The following is a 16,890-nucleotide window of genomic DNA, read 5'->3' as shown; positions in this document are numbered from 1 at the left end:
TACTATCAGTGTTCTACGGGAAGACTCGGAAAATTATTTTTGGAAAATTCAGATTAGATTCGTGTTTAGCAATAGTTACTCTGTCTAAAAATGCATTTGGATAAAAAAAATTGCAGAGAATTTCGTTAAAAATTAATTTGTAGTTGAGAGGTCAGAGTAACTTTCAGGATAGAAAAACTTTTTTTTCAAATAAATGGCAAAATATTGGATCAATTATAATGAAACTTTCTAGGCTTAGGCAGGAGTATAAAGTGCAACTACTGACAAAATTAGACAGATTAGCTCTCACTGCTTCTTGAGTTATTAATTTTTATTTTCTTCAAATTCATCATTTTACCCCACCTTCTTTCGGGTTTTCGATTTTGATGATTTGGGAGATATGGCTGAATTTTTCCCTGGAAAATATGAATTAATTCATGATTAAATGATGGATCAAGTGAAAAAAATATCAATTATATTACATATCATCCACGTTATTCTGTATATTTTTTAGAAGGCGTTTGTTGACGCCGTCATCTTTGTTGAATCCAGGTCAATTTCAGTTTTCCGCATAAGGTTTTTCTCTGTGATCTTATGCTATATAAATTTTCTGGGTAGTAAATTTCATTTTAAAAGAGCTGAGCTACAAAATATTTCAAGAAAATTTTACCTTTTTAATTGTTAAATCACGAATTTCGCAGGGAATTTGTTGCGCTTCGCGCAAATTTTTAAAAGAGAATTAAAAAGGAATTAAAGAGAGAAATGCCTTTTCTTCTAAATAAATTCACTCATTATTCCCAAAGAGTTCTTTCTTTTTTCCTTCAAGATTCCTGAAAATTCTTTAAAAGAACAAAATGATTCTTTATTAAAAAAGGAATTAAAGAAAGAAAGAACTTTTCTTCTAAATAAATTCACTCATTATTCTTAAAGAGTTCTTTCCTTTTTCCTTCAAGATTCCTGAAAATTCTTTAAAAGAACAAAATGATTCTTTATTAAAAAAGGAATTAAAGAAAGAAAGAACTTTTCTTCTAAATAAATTCACTCATTATTCTTAAAGAGTTCTTTCCTTTTTCCTTCAAGATTCCTGAAAATTCTTTAAAAGAACAAAATGATTCTTTATTAAAAAAGGAATTAAAGAAAGAAAGAACTTTTCTTCTAAATAAATTCACTCAATATTCTTAAAGAGTTTTTTTCTTTTTCCTTCAAGATTCCCAAAAATTCTTTAAAAGAACAAAATGATTCTTTATTAAAGAAGGAATTAAAGAGAGAAATGCCTTTTCTTCTAAATAAATTCACTCATTCTAAATAAATTCACTCATAAATTCATTTTCGCGTAGTTTGGTACTTTACGTAAGCGCTACGCGCTTGACCATATTAAATTTATTTAAAAGAAATTCATTTTCGCGTAGTTTGGTTCTTGCGTGGGCGCTTCGCGCTTGACCATATTAAATTTATTTAAAAGAAATTCATTTTCGCGTAGTTTGGTTCTTGCGTGGGCGCTTCGCGCTTGACCATATTAAATTTATTTAAAAGAAATTCATTTTCGCGTAGTTTGGTTCTTGCGTGGGCGCTTCGCGCTTGACCATATTAAATTTATTTAAAAGAAATTCTTTTTCGCGTAGTTTGGTTCTTGCGTGGGCGCTTCGCGCTTGACCATATTAAATTTATTTAAAAGAAATTCTTTTTCGCGTAGTTTGGTTCTTGCGTGGGCGCTTCGCGCTTGACCATATTAAATTTATTTAAAAGAAATTCATTTTCGCGTAGTTTGGTTCTTGCGTGGGCGCTTCGCGCTTGACCATATTAAATTTATTTAAAAGAAATTCATTTTCGCGTAGTTTGGTTCTTGCGTGGGCGCTTCGCGCTTGACCATATTAAATTTATTTAAAAGAAATTCTTTTTCGCGTAGTTTGGTTCTTGCGTGGGCGCTTCGCGCTTGACCATATTAAATTTATTTAAAATAAATTCATTTTCGCGTAGTTTGGTTTTTTGCGTGAGCGCTTCGCGCTTGACCATATTAAATTTATTTAAAAGAAATTCATTTTCGCGTAGTTTGGTTCTTGCGTGGGCGCTTCGCGCTTGACCATATTAAATTTATTTAAAAGAAATTCTTTTTCGCGTAGTTTGGTTCTTGCGTGGGCGCTTCGCGCTTGACCATATTAAATTTATTTAAAAGAAATTCTTTTTCGCGTAGTTTGGTTCTTGCGTGGGCGCTTCGCGCTTGACCATATTAAATTTATTTAAAATAAATTCATTTTCGCGTAGTTTGGTTTTTTGCGTGAGCGCTTCGCGCTTGACCATATTAAATTTATTTAAAAGAAATTCATTTTCGCGTAGTTTGGTTCTTGCGTAGGCGCTTCGCGCTTGACCATATTAAATTTATTTAAAAGAAATTCATTTTCGCGTAGTTTGGTTCTTGCGTGGGCGCTTCGCGCTTGACCATATTAAATTTATTTAAAAGAAATTCATTTTCGCGTAGTTTGGTTCTTGCGTGGGCGCTTCGCGCTTGACCATATTAAATTTATTTAAAAGAAATTCTTTTTCGCGTAGTTTGGTTCTTGCGTGGGCGCTTCGCGCTTGACCATATTAAATTTATTTAAAATAAATTCATTTTCGCGTAGTTTGGTTTTTTGCGTGAGCGCTTCGCGCTTGACCATATTAAATTTATTTAAAAGAAATTCATTTTCGCGTAGTTTGGTTCTTGCGTGGGCGCTTCGCGCTTGACCATATTAAATTTATTTAAAAGAAATTCTTTTTCGCGTAGTTTGGTTCTTGCGTGGGCGCTTCGCGCTTGACCATATTAAATTTATTTAAAAGAAATTCTTTTTCGCGTAGTTTGGTTCTTGCGTGGGCGCTTCGCGCTTGACCATATTAAATTTATTTAAAATAAATTCATTTTCGCGTAGTTTGGTTTTTTGCGTGAGCGCTTCGCGCTTGACCATATTAAATTTATTTAAAAGAAATTCATTTTCGCGTAGTTTGGTTCTTGCGTGGGCGCTTCGCGCTTGACCATATTAAATTTATTTAAAAGAAATTCATTTTCGCGTAGTTTGGTTCTTGCGTGGGCGCTTCGCGCTTGACCATATTAAATTTATTTGAAAGAAATTCATTTTCGCGTAGTTTGGTTCTTGCGTGGGCGCTTCGCGCTTGACCATATTAAATTTATTTGAAAGAAATTCTTTTTCGCGTAGTTTGGTTTTTTGCGTGGGCGCTTCGCGCTTGACCATATTAAATTTATTTAAAAGAAATTCTTTTTCGCGTAGTTTGGTTCTTGCGTGGGCGCTTCGCGCTTGACCATATTAAATTTATTTAAAATAAATTCATTTTCGCGTAGTTTGGTTTTTTGCGTGAGCGCTTCGCGCTTGACCATATTAAATTTATTTAAAAGAAATTCATTTTCGCGTAGTTTGGTTCTTGCGTGGGCGCTTCGCGCTTGACCATATTAAATTTATTTAAAAGAAATTCATTTTCGCGTAGTTTGGTTCTTGCGTGGGCGCTTCGCGCTTGACCATATTAAATTTATTTGAAAGAAATTCTTTTTCGCGTAGTTTGGTTTTTTGCGTGAGCGCTTCGCGCTTGACCATATTAAATTTATTTAAAAGAAATTCTTTTTCGCGTAGTTTGGTTCTTGCGTGGGCGCTTCGCGCTTGACCATATTAAATTTATTTGAAAGAAATTCTTTTTCGCGTAGTTTGGTTTTTTGCGTGAGCGCTTCGCGCTTGACCATATTAAATTTATTTGAAAGAAATTCTTTTTCGCGTAGTTTGGTTTTTTGCGTGAGCGCTTCGCGCTTGACCATATTAAATTTATTTAAAAGAAATTCTTTTTCGCGTAGTTTGGTTCTTGCGTGGGCGCTTCGCGCTTGACCATATTAAATTTATTTGAAAGAAATTCTTTTTCGCGTAGTTTGGTTCTTGCGTGGGCGCTTCGCGCTTGACCATATTAAATTTATTTGAAAGAAATTCTTTTTCGCGTAGTTTGGTTTTTTGCGTGAGCGCTTCGCGCTTGACCATATTAAATTTATTTAAAAGAAATTCTTTTTCGCGTAGTTTGGTTCTTGCGTGGGCGCTTCGCGCTTGACCATATTAAATTTATTTGAAAGAAATTCTTTTTCGCGTAGTTTGGTTTTTTGCGTGAGCGCTTCGCGCTTGACCATATTAAATTTATTTGAAAGAAATTCTTTTTCGCGTAGTTTGGTTTTTTGCGTGAGCGCTTCGCGCTTGACCATATTAAATTTATTTGAAAGAAATTCTTTTTCGCGTAGTTTGGTTTTTTGCGTGAGCGCTTCGCGCTTGACCATATTAAATTTATTTGAAAGAAATTCTTTTTCGCGTAGTTTGGTTTTTTGCGTGAGCGCTTCGCGCTTGACCATATTAAATTTATTTAAAAGAAATTCTTTTTCGCGTAGTTTGGTTCTTGCGTGGGCGCTTCGCGCTTGACCATATTAAATTTATTTGAAAGAAATTCTTTTTCGCGTAGTTTGGTTTTTTGCGTGAGCGCTTCGCGCTTGACCATATTAAATTTATTTAAAAGAAATTCTTTTTCGCGTAGTTTGGTTCTTGCGTGGGCGCTTCGCGCTTGACCATATTAAATTTATTTAAAATAAATTCATTTTCGCGTAGTTTGGTTTTTTGCGTGAGCGCTTCGCGCTTGACCATATTAAATTTATTTAAAAGAAATTCATTTTCGCGTAGTTTGGTTCTTGCGTGGGCGCTTCGCGCTTGACCATATTAAATTTATTTAAAAGAAATTCTTTTTCGCGTAGTTTGGTTCTTGCGTGGGCGCTTCGCGCTTGACCATATTAAATTTATTTAAAAGAAATTCATTTTAGGTGGTTTGCTTTTTGCTATTCAACCCGTGCTCTTATTAAGTGTGATTGAATTTTATTTGAATATAATCTTTTATCTGACGGTTCGTCATGTAAAAAATGGGGAAAAATCATTTTTTGTGCTGGCCTTATGAAGGGTGGGGGAGGATGGGAGTGGAGCGTAATCTCACATAGTGCTTGCAATTTGTATTGACCTCCTTTACTCCCATACGGAATTTCATTTTTATCGACAAAGCCGTTTCAGAGGAGTTTTCTTACCACAGACAGAGTGAAAAGTCTAATTTTCTTTTAATATATTTATTAAAATTATTTATAATAATGAGTAATTTGGTTTTTTACTGCGCTTAACACTACTTGTAATTTAAAAATTCACAAAAAATTATTAATTTTTATTGCAAAGAAATATTACAATGTCACATAAAATGTCCCGTTTCGTCATGTGACATTGCCAAAGACATGTCTTTTGGTGCGCATATGACAAAACGAAGAATTTGTTAATTGGTTTCCCGCGTATTTTTTTGTTCAAAAAGGAGCGCTTCTTATCCTCCGCAATAGGCCACTGATAACTCATCAGTCGGCTTCCTGGTGTTCCTTGTTAAGCTGAATGATACTCCGTGTGGGTAGGCCACCTGGTGATCCTCCTCGGTGTGCCGCATCATACTCCTGGAAGTGTCCTGGAAATGCACTGGAAGTGATCACCTCGGTAGGCCGGTAATTTCGCTACAATAGGCCACTGATCTCTCCTCTCGGTATGCCACTGATTGCTCATCAGTAGACTACCTGATGCTTCTCCGGAGTAGACTACCTGGTGTTCCTCCTCGGTGTACCGCCTGATACTCTGCAACAGGCCACTTTTCTCGGCAAGGGAATTCATTTCTCCTCATTGGGCTACCTGGTGCTGCTCGATAAGCCGTCTGAGACTCCTCCTGGGTAAGCTACTTGGTACTCTTCCTTGGTATGCCGCCTGGTAATCTTCGCCGAGGAAGATTTTTGATATAATTTAGGAAGAAGTTCCCATTTTCTGTACAGGCACTATCACAAAACACTATTTAATAATTTTTAATCGCTGTTCTAATCATAATTGCTTTGTCTTTAGTTAAAATAATTGCTTAAAAATTTTAATTTTTTTTTATTTTTTCCTAATTGAAATTTTCAATTTCCATGAAAGTTTCATTGGAAGGTGAATGTTGTGAAACATAGTTTGACTCAAAGACGTCAGTTTTTATTGTCAGTTTTGCTTGTCAGCCCACCTCTGGTATAAACACATAAATTATTCACGAAAATATATAATTCAGAACTTTTTTAAAACTCTGATAGCCTTGGTCGAAAATTCAAATTTTTCTTTTCTAATTCCTAAAAAAAAAGAAATTTATTGTCGAAATCAGTCAAGAATTATTTTTTTATAGAGCTATCGTTTGGTATAATGAAAATTTACTTTACGGTTAGTCTTAGGCAGTTATCATAATTAGGTTATAAATGCTTAGAAATTACTTGTAGGACTTGTAGACTTTTGCGAAACCTTTAATTTAAGCCAATTTTGAACCAAATCGGTTAAACCGTCCTTGAAATATATTAAATAATAAAAAAATATATTTTCGACTTTAGGTAGCCATCTTGGTTAAACAACTTAGCCCATTAGCGTCCTAATACTCAATCGATTGAAAATAAAATAAACCACATTATTTTCTGAGTGAAAGATGGTGAAAGAACTTAGAGGCCATATTGAAAAACGTCAAAAATTGCACAAAAACGCGTAAAATCGATTTTTGCGATTTTTTCGCTTCCAAAGCCGTTAAAGAACTGAAATAAGAATATTCTTGTGACGTTTTCTTTTCTTTCAATTACCATTGAAACCATACAGATTTTTTTGTATATTAACTTAAAGACCCTCAGAAAGGGACAATTTTGTCTGAAATGCAAGAGTTGTGTCATGTACTTGGTCTACCAACTAATATGCAAGGACACTCTATTGCTGCCCCTTTTAGGGTTAACTATATTATCCGATTCATTGGAATATTGCACACTCCTTGGGATTTTAACTCCCTTTTTTCCCAGCCCTAACTCAGCAAAGCTAATATATTGGAATGCTGAAACGCATTGTTCCACCTTCATGTATTGATTTCTACAAATATTTTCCAATTTAACCCTCCCTTACCCTATTGGGGGTTCCCCTCATTCATTACACAAAGTGATTCTTATTCAATTATACGACACAATAGACCACATATTGGGCAGATCAATATTTCGATCATGGCTATATTATATTATAGTTAGTCGTGTTTGGTTGGAAGTTGTGGAAAAAGAAACTTTCACAGGCAGACAATCGAATTTTGGTCGTCGTCGCTTTATTAAGATAAAGTTGCAAAATAACTCACAGAGTTGAATGTGTCCTGTAAGTTATTGATTTTCATACGATGAGCATCTTATTCTCCCAAGAGGTAGAAAATTCTCAATGTGAGATTAATCATACAATTACGCGAACGAATGATTTTTCTTCCACGACTCCATAAATCGCATGAGATTGTTCAAGAAAATGGATTTTGAATTGATTGGAAAAATCTTTATAAAGGATATGGGATTAGTTTGCTGATGAAATCTCTTAAGATTGAAGGAAAAACGACTCTTTAGTATTAAAATTAATTAAAAGAAAAATTCTTTGATGAATAATTCAGTGGAAAAGGATTTACACAATAAGGTCTATATTAGTATCAAGGACATGAATTTCTTCCAAGCAACAGTCAGTTTATCCAAAGCAGAGGGTATAGCCAGACTTTATATTGTCTTATTTAGTTTTATTTTTAGACAAACAAAGGCCATTCGTCTTGGATTTTGTGCTTTTTATAGCGCATCGTCTTTAATTTAGATCTTTAAAGCAGCGAATCTTAAAGATTGAAATATTTCTCAAGAATTGACAGGATATTAAGGTAAATGATTATAAGATGAAATTGCTATGTAAAATAACCTTTCGCGAATGGGGGTGTTAAATTCAATTAAAAATGCGACATTGTGATGGGGGGGGGGTGGAAATATCATTTAATCGACTGAAGCTATACGCAAAATAATAGAAAAAAAACAAACCTCTCATGGGGGTGGATTATGATATAAATTGATAATGAATTTGACAATTTTTTTTCATTCAAACGACTTTTCCAAAAATAGCTTTTATTCGTGGAACTGCGTGGGAGTGGAATTTATGTCAAACTTCATGATATTCCCAAAACGTTGCCTTTTTTTTTAGCATACAAATTAATTCACAAGCCTCTTTTCATAAGGAAAATATTTCACAAAAAATTCAACACAGTGGAATGATTTGATTACGTGTAGCGGTCCTTTTCTATATTCTTGGAAGAATTTTATTTACTTCAAATTCCTTCCCGAGAATTATCTGAAGATTTGAAAAGAATTTTTGAAGAAAGAAAAGGAATGATTGAAAGTTATTCGTTAGAAAATGTTATAAGGACATCAAATATAAATTGAATACCCTTCTTGTTTACTCAACTAAAAAAAAACTAATAATCTTTCAACTCTGACCTACTCTAGGCTTGACTGCAAAACAATATTGCTCTTCAATGGATTAATTAGCAATATTGGAGTCCTTTTATGATAGTCATATTTTTCTTTTATTTATTTTTTTTATCTTTTATGGGATGAACTTCTCAAAATTACAAACTTTTTTTTTGGACTCCAGCAACTATTTTTTTGGTGCGGTAAACAAACTTTAGATAGCCTCGAAATGGAAAAAATGGGACATCGATAAGGGTGGAGGCACATTTGTTGTGTATATGCGGAAACACACCCCCTTTTTTGTTGCTCTGTGCACAGAAGAGAGCACAGAATTCCTGTTGAAAAGTCATTTTTGAAAGTTTCACCGCAACTTCTGGCTGAATTTGCGTGTTGTGATTATTCCATTAAAATGGGATATAAATTGGGGCTTTAATTGCCCACCTCCCCCCGGCTGCTTATGTGTGTATGTTTTACTGTGATAACGAGCTTATTTATTATTCAACCCCTTTAGCCCACCTTTTTTGCCTCCGCCCTCCTGTTAAAGATATGCAGAGACTTTTTTTTTACCTCCTCTTTCCCGCGTTAACGTTTTTTTTTTTTTGGGAAAGAATTTTCTTTTTTAGGTGAAAAAATTTATTTGAAGGAGAAAATCTTTTTTTTTTTATTTTTGCAAGAAGGTATCTTCTTCTGAAGAATATTTCAAATGTTTTCTTTTTTTCTTGCTAATTTTATCGTACTTGAGAGTTTGACCTAATTTTTGTGTTGTCGATTGATTTGATAAATTTAACTTTTCCCATATTGATGGAGCATTAATTGGTGGTATCCTTTACCAGGGTATAGAATAAAAGTTTCTCATGAGTTGAATTTAGACGTTACGCGAATTGGAGCAATTTTGCAGTATAACCCTGAAAATGAGTTCAAAGCACCCTAATTAGATAACCCTCTTCCAGTTTAATCACTTTGGCACCAATTTATTTACGTATAAACACACCTTTTTCACCCACCTTAATCTACAAAGTGATTTAGTGAATTTTAGCCATAATTAGAACTCCTTCTTTGCCTTTTCAATTGCAGAAGATTCTTTGAAATTTTCTGAATTTTCATTTTCAAATTAAAAGAATTTTATTGATTTTGTATAAATAAAAAATTCTAATGCTTAAGAAGAATATTATAATTTATTCACAAGATCCTTGAAAAAATTCCTATTTCGTATGTAAATGTTCAATGTAAATCTTTTCGAAGATAACGAAGGAAATCTTGCTACAATTAGAAATTACATAAATCTTAAATATATAGGAGATTGAGACTTATTCTAACAAACTTCCAATACCTATAAAATCATTTAAATTATAGGTATTGTTATGTTCTAATTAGTGGAGAGCGATGATGAGAATAATGATGAAAGAGTCTTAGCTTAGTTTTGGTCGAGAGTGTTAAAGTGCTACATTAGTTTGTGAGGTTTAGGTTACTGGGGGAGTTACCCACAGCTCCCTTGTAGCGCCTCCAGGTCAGGGCGCCACGTAAATAAAACTTTCTTTTAAAGATTAACCGAGAAGAATTTTTGTGAATTAGAACAAAACGTTTTTTTTTAACAGCAGCAAAGGGAGTTTAAGTAGCATAAGTCGTGTTGAGGAATGAAGTTTCCCCATTCTGAAGAGCCCCCCTTTTTGCGGCTTTCCCATCAATTAAATGCACAATGCAGTCCTATTAGGAGTGTTTTGGCTATAAGAGGTGGAAGCACCGCAAGAGAGAAATTTTAGCATTAAATGTAAAACCCTCGAGACACGCAAAGGGATGTTTATTTACGCGCCTTTGTAAGAACGATTGATATCTAAATATATAATTGGGATTTACACAAAAGGGGGTGTAGCGGGAAAATCAATAAGATATTTCTATGTACAACACTGTCTTCCCAGGAGAGCTTGCGTGTACTTGAGGACGCGCGGGGGAGGGCAAAAAAAGAAAAGGGATTACGAAGAAGGAAATTCTAAGGCAGAAATGAATGGACGAGTGATCCACGGGATACGCTGGTGGATCACATGGAGGAGAGAAATCATCATGAAGGGGTGTGCTGCCCAGTTGGGACATCAGTGAATTTCTGTCCAGCTGTTCATTCCTTGGACACAGTCCGGGCACTCCATCAAACAGTTGTATCCCTCCGGACGGCGCTTGACGACGCTCGGCGGGAAATTGATAAGCTCAAGAGGCAAATTCACGTGCAAACAGACATTGAGCAGGGGAAGATTTATCGAACTAATCAACCAGTAAGAGATTTTCTTTTTTTTCTCATCTTGAGAAAAATTTAAGGGATGTTTTTTGATCAGCAGGATACAACACCTCAGACTTCGGCGAGGGTACAAAAGGATGAAGAAGTGAAGAGTGAGAAGAGTGTGAGGATTACAAAATGCACAAAGGATAATGAGAAGACACCACGGGTGACAATTGATCCTGTTGTGAGTGTCACAGCAGAGCCATCCGGAGGAGACATCCACGAGGGCAAAATCAGAGGGATGGCTTCGAAGATTGATGTGAAGATAAAGGTATCGTCGAATATTCACGTCGACAGCAGTAGTAGTTCTGAACAAAATACCCACCGAAGTTCCCAGGAAGAACAGGAGCCGCCATGTCAGGAAGATGTGGAGCAAAAAGACGATCCAGGAGCAAGTAAGCCGCCAGAGGAGTCTCAGGGGAAGACTGAAACATTTAAAACTGAAGGAAAATCCCTAAAAATTCACGTAACATCTGAAGAAAATCTCACCCTTGTCAAGACAGGGGATGAAATCAACATAACACAGAATTCTAATGAAAATCTCCACCTGGACATTGATGATAATTCCATGTCTGATGGGGATAATTCAGTTTTCACCGAAGGCGCCATCACGCCTGCAGAAAATCCCGCAGCAGCAGATGAAGCTGCTGGGGAGGACAAAGCTCAGGCAGAAGATGACAAGGAGGAGACTGAGAAGAAGGATCAAGAGGAAGTTGATGATATTGAATTAATTTTCTCCTCAGACGACAATAAGGATCTCATGCAGGAAGATCTTGTCTCCATATCGGACTATGAACCGTGGCAGGCACCAGGTTCATCGGGAACCCCAGTTCTTGTTAACTACTGTTCCCTTCCAAGTGAGGAAAATCCCCCCGAGGAGCCATGTGAAGGAATTACAAGGAGAGAAATTAAATCCTGTTCAAGTGTTATTGAGAAGCAGACACGCTTCCAGCAGGACAGTACCGAAAGCACGGAGACATTTCAGGATAAAGTTTTTAAGAGTCTCGAGAGGGAAATTAATGAGGAGCCCAAGGATTCCGAGGAGCTTCGTCGTGATGAGAGCTTTGACACCTTTGAAAATGTAAGAAAAGACATTTTGTACTTTTTAGGCTTAAATTAAGTTCTTTTTGGGCTTGATTTTAGCACCTTTTAGGTTTTAATTTAGCATCTTTTTAATATAGAATTGAGCACTTTTTAGGGTTGAATTTCATACTCTTTGGGTTTGAATTTACCACGTTTCAGGTTTAAATTCAATACTTTTTAGGCTTGATTTTGAGTACTTCTTAGGCTTAAGTTAGGCATTTTTTGTGCTTAAATTAAGTGTGTTTTAGGCTTGAATTAATCACTTTTTGGGTTCGAATTCAGTACTTTATAGGCTTGATTTGACTCCGTTTTAGGGTTTAATGCAGTTCTTTGGAAGCTTGAATTTAGTACTTTTAGGCTTAAATTTACTACTTCATAGGCTTAAATTTAGCACTCTTCAGGTTTAAATTTACTATTTTTTCGACTTTTCTCCTTAATTTGTATCTTTTTATGCCTAAAAACCATGAGGAGGTTTTTCTCAGAATATTCTAATTTATTCTCCTTATCACAGTACACGCCCTTTGGTAGAAAGTGGACCAATACGAATGTCCTAATTGAGACAGACATCTCAAAGTGTGGCATCACCGAAGAGGGTATACTCGACAAGGGTCGAAGGAATACATGTCCAAATCCACCAGCTTACAGGTTGTAATTAATTCCCTTCTTAAAAAAAAATCTCGAAGCTTCTTGACATTTTTTTCTTCTTCTTAACTTTCAGACCAATGGCCCATCGGGAAGCTCTTCTGCACTCAAGGTACAGCAGATGTCCCTTTGGGGTGAAATTCTCACGCTCAGCCGCAAGAAGTCAGTATGGAAATCAATATAGGACACCAATAAAACCCACACTGGTGGAAGCATCAACCACACCAGGTGGTCCCAAGAGGAGTAGTTCAGCCCAAACGGATATTTCTGCCCTCCCCGAGCATTGGCAATCGGAAACTCATCTTGCGGGTGGACTAACCGAAGGGCTCTACACCCTCCCATCGCGCTTCACCCCACGCACCGGAATTTCCAGCGGTCGATGTCCCCTGAGGTGAGTTTTTTGTAGGCTCATAATTCCCGGAAATTGAATGGAATTGCATTAAAAAAGACGTCATGAAAAGTCTATGGTGCGTCTGGTGTGCAAGTCATGAGATTGGAAGGGAAAATCAATGCGGTAGTCCCTAATAGAGGAAATGAATGATTTTATAAATGTATTAAAATGAGTTTGTGTACATTAGGAGTCTTTTAGTAATGCCTTTATCAAGTAAAGCATAGAATAACTCATAAAAAAGCTTCAGTGGAACAGGGGTGTAGCCAGGAAGGGTTTTGGTATTAGTCGTGTCAAAAGAAATTAGTGTCAGACATGAAAGATTTTTTATAGTGAATTTCCAAACGTTAGAAAAGAAATATCAAAACGTTTGCAATGTTTGAACGTCGATCCTTTTGAAAAGAATGGTTAAATGGCAGAAAAAAATCTTAAACGTGAAAGAACTTCAAACATAACTAAAGAGAATGTCAAATTTAACAAAAGAAACGTCAAAAGTTTGAAAGAAAATGTCTTATCTTTCGAAAAAAAAAGGGTTGAACGTTAGAAAAGAAACGTCAAATGTTAGAAAAAATTTTCCAAAGAACGTTAAACGTTAAAATTATTAAAAACTTGCAAAAATTACATACATTTGTTCTCACACTTCTTCGAATTTCTTTTATTTTACAAGAATATCAAGACAATTTCGGTAAAATACCCTAATTTCCGCTATAAAATGCCATTTCTAAAGCTTTTCCTTTTGTATCCCATAAAATTCATCAAAATGATGGTTCCATTTGATTGACTCTCCCCCATTTGGAGGGGAAGGAACTTTTCATCAATTTTTATGACTCTCTGTTTGATTTCTGCGGAGGTTTTTCATTATTATTGTCTATTTTTAGCTTTTTATGCGGGTGGATAGAAATTACAGATGATAAACATTGGTGGATGTATTGTTGCAAAACTTCTCGTTGCGTGGGTGAAAATTAAACAATAAACATCCCCTTTTGTGGAAAATGCATTCATTTCTGACAAGATATTGCGGGAAAGCTAAATCATATTTATTTTTATATATAAAAGCCCTCAAGTTATAAGCTCTCTAAAAGCTTCTTTTTTCACGTCATTCATGAATATATATATATATTGTTCCTTTCTTGAAAATAAAATAACACAAAAAAGGATTAAATAAAATTGATTTCTTCAAAAATTGCCTCTGGTTAAAAAAAAAAGAAGAGAAAATTCCACATTTTTGTGACTTGGCGGAAAATTTCAAGCAAAAGCTCAATGATTTTATCATGTTTTCCACCCATCCAGCACTCTGTCATTGTCATGAAAATTTATCTTTTCAATCTGCACACAACTCTCCGTGAAATCTCGCGGGAATACAGCGCGCATAAATGAAGAAAATGGAGAAAATTCTCACACAACACAGCAAAGTTGCTTTCTCGTCAATCTTTTCAATCTCCTTCATTGATTGTTCAGGCACTTTGTCTTTAAAAAAAAAATGCCGTTGTGCCTGAAAAATGGCCATAGAGGAGTGAAAAAGTAGATCAAGTTCACCTGAAGAATCTCCTCCCTGAATGCTCGATATTCAATTAGTGGTATAGAGGGTATTTTCACTCACAATTAATTTTCTGCGTGATTCCTTGTTGATTTCCCGCCAATTCCTATTTAATTGAATGTTGCGTGATTCATACATACGGGGGAGCTTTCAACTAATCACCCCCACAAAGAGATTTTTTTTTTACTTTTCACCACTTTTGAGGGGGAAACATGCATTGTTTAATGTATTTATGAGAATTCTCTGTGGAATTTAAGGTCAATTTTTGGGTTCTTTAAATAAATCCTTCATCTTTTATTAAATCCTTTTAGAATCTTCTAAAATATTTGAACCTAAACTGTATAGGGATCGATTCTGATAAAAATCTTTTCTACTCTTGTCTAACAACTCTAAAATTGTTGTAAGATTTTGACAGATGGCGTTTTAAATCGTTTTATTATAAAGTAAAACAAAGAATTTGCTTTAAAAAAAATGTCAGAAAGTTCTTTTTAAGACCCATGAAAAAGTAATTTTTCTTCATAATACGATTAAAGAAACAAATAAAATGTTAAAATCCTATAATATTTTCCCAAAATATACCAAAAATCTTATAATTGACGAATTGTAAGAAAAGAAAAGAAAAGATTTATATCTATCCCCTAATTTTAAGACAGTGTTCAATCTGTAGAAGTTATTTATTAAACGTGAGTTTAAGGAATATTTTTGGTATTCTGTGAAAAAATATTTAGAGCTTTTATCTTTCTGAAATAATTTATCCATGGATAAAGAATTCTTTGGATAAATACTGATTTTATTTCAATTTTATCTTTTTTAGACCATCTGAGAAGACTCAGGAAGCCCGCAGAGTTCTCTTAAGCGACATCCATTTCACAAGTATGGTACCTGAACTTTCCCGCTCAGCCGATCACCTCTGTCACGAAGGTGAGGGTAAGGATGCTAGAAAGGAAGGCTCCAACCAGGGAGGAACTACAGAAACTGGGAATGTCTCACCAAATTACCATCGTGGACCATTCCTACGTACTCCTGACTATGCTACACGAGGGTAAGTTATTTTATTTTTGGTGGGAAAAACATCAAGAATTTTTTGGATTAATCTTCTTAATTTCTTTTATTCAGAATTACTCCAAGTACAAGCATAAATTCAGCTGGAGCTTCCCAATGGACAGTCAATGAGACGAGCTTTGGTACTCAGACACCAATTACGGGAACGTTTTGGGGTACAACGCGCGGGGATTCCTTCGACTCAACGCGCAGCTGCTCTGGTTCTAAGTACTTCAGCACAATGAGTAGGCATCATCGTTCCCGGAGTGTACCATCGGTGCGCTGTGCTATCTGCCGGCAGACGAGGCTTGCACCATCTGCGCACCTTCGTCCGTCTGAGAGTATGCACTACACACCGCGTGTAGCCATTGCAGAGCCCTGCCGTGGGGTTCAGGGATCACTTCCTGATCTTCGGCATGAGTGCCTCTGTCCAGCACGTCGCTACCATGCGCATTCCTTTGCAAGGAGCCACGGCGACAGCAGTGGCTCCACCGATAGTCTCCTCGATGAAGCGGAGGATTTCCTACGACGTTCCGTGGATGGAGTTTTTCGGCATGAAACTGCTCATGTCCTTCCGGAAAAGTCAGTGAATAGAAGGTGCTCAGAAAATGATATTCCTAGAGGTGAGTCTCTTTTCTTTCTTTTTTTCTTCCTAATCCTTCTTACAGATTTATACGTGAAATAATAAAAAAAATCTGTCCAATAAAACCATCCGCACGAGAATTTATTATCTAACTCAAATTGAGACGAAGGAATGTTTAATGAGGCAATTCCCTCTTGCGAAAAATAAATACAAACCAAGATTAATACTCCTCATCCATTATTAAAGTCACCGCTTTTGGCCCAAAGGGACGAAGCAGAGAAAAAAAAGAACCGAGATGAAAAGTAAATTAATTTTTCCATCAAGTCTTTATGAATGGATTAAAATGTTAAAGGGAAATGTGTTTCTCACCTCCGTGGGTCTTTTATATAAAAAAGAGGAAGCAGCAAATTATTCACGGAGGGTAATTCTTTTTTTCGTGTAGCCTATTAACGAATTAATATTATCCCGTTGATGGATATGCTTGATTCACATTATCCAATTACATTTTCCCCGTGGAAATTAATAAATATACAAAAGAATTTTTGGGTAGAGGTTAAACATTCCATTAAATTGAAAGCGATCATCTTTTTTAGCCACCTTTAGTAAAATTGATAAGTTGGATAATAGCTTAAGGATTTTTTTATCCAAACTAATTATATGTCTTCTAAATTTCTTAAAAAATGAAGCATCTGGGTTTATATGGTTCTTTATATGATTAAAACATTAAAAACTTCTTGTCGTGGATAACAAAGTAACAAAATTCTGGATAATTAATCAAATATCCAAAATAGTTCATCCAACTTCATTTTTGTCAAGTTAATATAAAACGGTTTTTTTGTAATTTTTTCATTCAATATGTGAAATATTAAAAATATGACCAATCCTCTAATTATCCAATATTTTATCCAAGACTATCCTCTTGTTAAAATGGCAAAATGAACTTTTCTTCTTTAATACTTACTCTAACTGAGATATTTTCAACTATTTTTTATGTCTAAAAGATAACTCAATCCAGGATAATTTAAATAGATTATTTAAT

The 16,890-nt window shown here is 35.3% G+C and overlaps 3 protein-coding genes across 4 annotated transcripts in view; 1 reads left to right on the top strand and 2 right to left on the bottom strand.

Annotated features, from left to right (window-relative positions):
* The window catches only part of LOC129795035 (probable asparagine--tRNA ligase, mitochondrial), a 1,173,171-nt gene that overhangs the window by 86,863 nt on the left and 1,069,418 nt on the right, over positions 1-16,890 (bottom strand). The window lies entirely within an intron of this gene.
* The window catches only part of LOC129795002 (sodium-dependent nutrient amino acid transporter 1-like), an 899,230-nt gene that overhangs the window by 86,863 nt on the left and 795,477 nt on the right, over positions 1-16,890 (bottom strand). The gene's annotated exons all lie outside the window — the stretch shown is intronic.
* LOC129794983 (uncharacterized) overlaps positions 1-16,890 on the top strand; it is a 38,223-nt gene that overhangs the window by 19,194 nt on the left and 2,139 nt on the right. The window contains exons 2-7 of one of the 2 annotated variants that reach the window (XM_055835955.1): positions 10,225-10,572; positions 10,636-11,658; positions 12,172-12,305; positions 12,379-12,693; positions 15,042-15,269; positions 15,344-15,891. In XM_055835955.1, the coding sequence (XP_055691930.1) occupies positions 10,348-10,572; positions 10,636-11,658; positions 12,172-12,305; positions 12,379-12,693; positions 15,042-15,269; positions 15,344-15,891 (2,473 nt within the window). In that variant the 5' untranslated portion in view covers positions 10,225-10,347. Of the gene's footprint in view, positions 1-10,224; positions 10,573-10,632; positions 11,659-12,171; positions 12,306-12,378; positions 12,694-15,041; positions 15,270-15,343; positions 15,892-16,890 lie in introns of both variants that reach the window. The other variant, XM_055835954.1, reaches the window with a different exon arrangement.

Source organism: Lutzomyia longipalpis, chromosome 4 (genome assembly GCF_024334085.1).
Source record: "Lutzomyia longipalpis isolate SR_M1_2022 chromosome 4, ASM2433408v1".
Classification (NCBI taxonomy): Eukaryota; Metazoa; Arthropoda; class Insecta; order Diptera; family Psychodidae; genus Lutzomyia; species Lutzomyia longipalpis.
Note: the sequence above shows the minus strand (reverse complement) of the source record. Positions and strands in the feature narration are given on the sequence as shown.